The sequence below is a fragment of the Epinephelus moara genome, chromosome 17 (genome assembly GCF_006386435.1).
Source record: "Epinephelus moara isolate mb chromosome 17, YSFRI_EMoa_1.0, whole genome shotgun sequence".
In the NCBI taxonomy this organism is placed as follows: Eukaryota; Metazoa; Chordata; class Actinopteri; order Perciformes; family Serranidae; genus Epinephelus; species Epinephelus moara.
The window spans coordinates 34,829,617-34,831,508 of NC_065522.1; the positions used below are offsets into that span (position 1 = coordinate 34,829,617).

At 36.5% G+C, this 1,892-nt stretch overlaps 1 protein-coding gene across 1 annotated transcript in view; it reads right to left on the reverse strand.

Annotated features, from left to right (window-relative positions):
* Positions 1-35: 35 nt before the first annotated feature.
* Positions 36-1,892, reverse strand: part of LOC126403831 (low affinity immunoglobulin gamma Fc region receptor III-A-like) — a 10,389-nt gene continuing 8,532 nt past the window's right edge. Inside the window, 1 exon segment of the mRNA XM_050066637.1 lies at positions 36-491. Within this exon segment, the coding sequence (XP_049922594.1) occupies positions 480-491 (12 nt within the window). The 3' untranslated portion in view covers positions 36-479.

The window sequence follows — 1,892 nt, forward strand, 5'->3', positions numbered from 1 at the left end:
GATAAGTCAGAGTTTACAATGAACCTGGGGACAAATCCTAGTTGGCTCACATTAGTTATTTGTTGAGAGCAGAAATAGAGAGATGTTGAGCTTTTCAAATGATGATCAGTAAGTGTGTGTTCGTAAATCAGCCCTTAAACCTGTCACACACTGCTGGAGACATGACACACACATTATTTTATACAACCTGTCACCTTGATTCTGATTTCTGATTCATGTATTAGCCTAATCGAATACGTTTAAATAGAAAAATAAACTGAAAAATTCACTAAAATGTTTGCCGACTAAAACCATTAAAGATAAAAATGACTTAAAACGTATAAGCATTTTTGTCTCAAGACTGAGGCTAAAATTAGCTGCTAAAATGAACACTGATACAGTAACATACGGGGGATGTGTTAGTTCCTTGTTGTCACTCTGCACTCTGCACTGTGTGAAACCATGAACGCACCTTTTTAAGTTCCACCGTTAATTAGCAGTCACTCAGCAGGCTGTAAGACACATCCAACAACACAGAACAAACAGAAACAACATGTACACAAAGTATGTCAGGGTGGTGCATACATTTTAAATTAAAAAATATAAAACATTTAAAGACATTTTTTTTGCAAGACTTGAAATTGTCATTAATAAAATCAGAAAAATTAAAGATAAAACAAAAAACTTTTCTCACTGAAATAACTGAATGAAATGAGCAGGTTGAAATTGTTTCATGAAACCAGTTCATGACACAAACTTGACCATAAAGCTTTTTCCAGACTAAAAGGTGATGATTATATTTAGGTTACTTTCAGTGACGTGCCATCAGGTAGCCAAGGTAGGCAGTTCTTCTTGTCTCCTTTGTAAATTACATTTTCTAAACCAATAATATTTTCTAAAATAAACTTTTATTAGTGATATAATTGTTTTTCTTTGGAATTCTACACTTGTGTATTAATTTAATAGTTTAGACGTTACCATGAGAAATATAGCCGTTGCGCATCACTTAGTAAAAAAATAATTGAGAGAATGGCAGTGCCTTAACTCCCCATTCAGTGTGAATGCAGGCCAAAAAAGAAATGTGCATGTGCACGTCCATGCTGTGTTCTACACATTAATGTCACAAAGCAGAACTCTCCTGTGCCTTTTTACATAACTATGCCAGAAATGACATTTGTCCATTTGTCATACTGGAAATATGGGCAGTTGGCTTTGGGCGTCACTATGTCAGAGCTAACTGTAGCTAACGCATGTCAACATCAATGTTATCATGGCGGTGGACGCAGACATCTCCAAACTGAACAATCAGTCATAGCAAGAGGGAGGACAACCTCGTTCTCTGTTCTCCGTTCTCTGCCCCAGAGAGAGCAAGCCCTCCAACCACTCTCTGTATGGGGACCTCCGTCCCATGGGCCCCAGTATTGCCTGGTGTGAGCGTCCCTGCGCATGTGTGTGCATGCATAAAGTGCACAAAGAAATACTTCATAAGGTTTAAATGGCTTTCATAACTCCATGCCTACCCTGTTCCTGACCTCATGGGACTGGTTACATTTAGAAATATTGATTTTATACTAAAATTCCCGAATTAGTGTGAAACATTTTTGATACGACACATTAGTCTTCTCATTTTGAAAAGCTTGAAAATTAAAGTTGTGACAAATATGTATATGGGAATGCTGTTGGAATTGGGGCCACATTCAGGTTATATTTAAGTTTACTACATATGTAAAATTCCAACCTAATCACCAGAAAAAAATATTTGATACTTTTGCAAACCATGGATATGTTACGTATGCACATTATGTATTAGATACATAGAAACTTCACATTTTAACAACGCAGTGGTTGATGTATGGTTAGGTTTAGGTGCAAAAACAACTTAGCTAAAGTTAGGAAAAGATCATGTCTTTGGC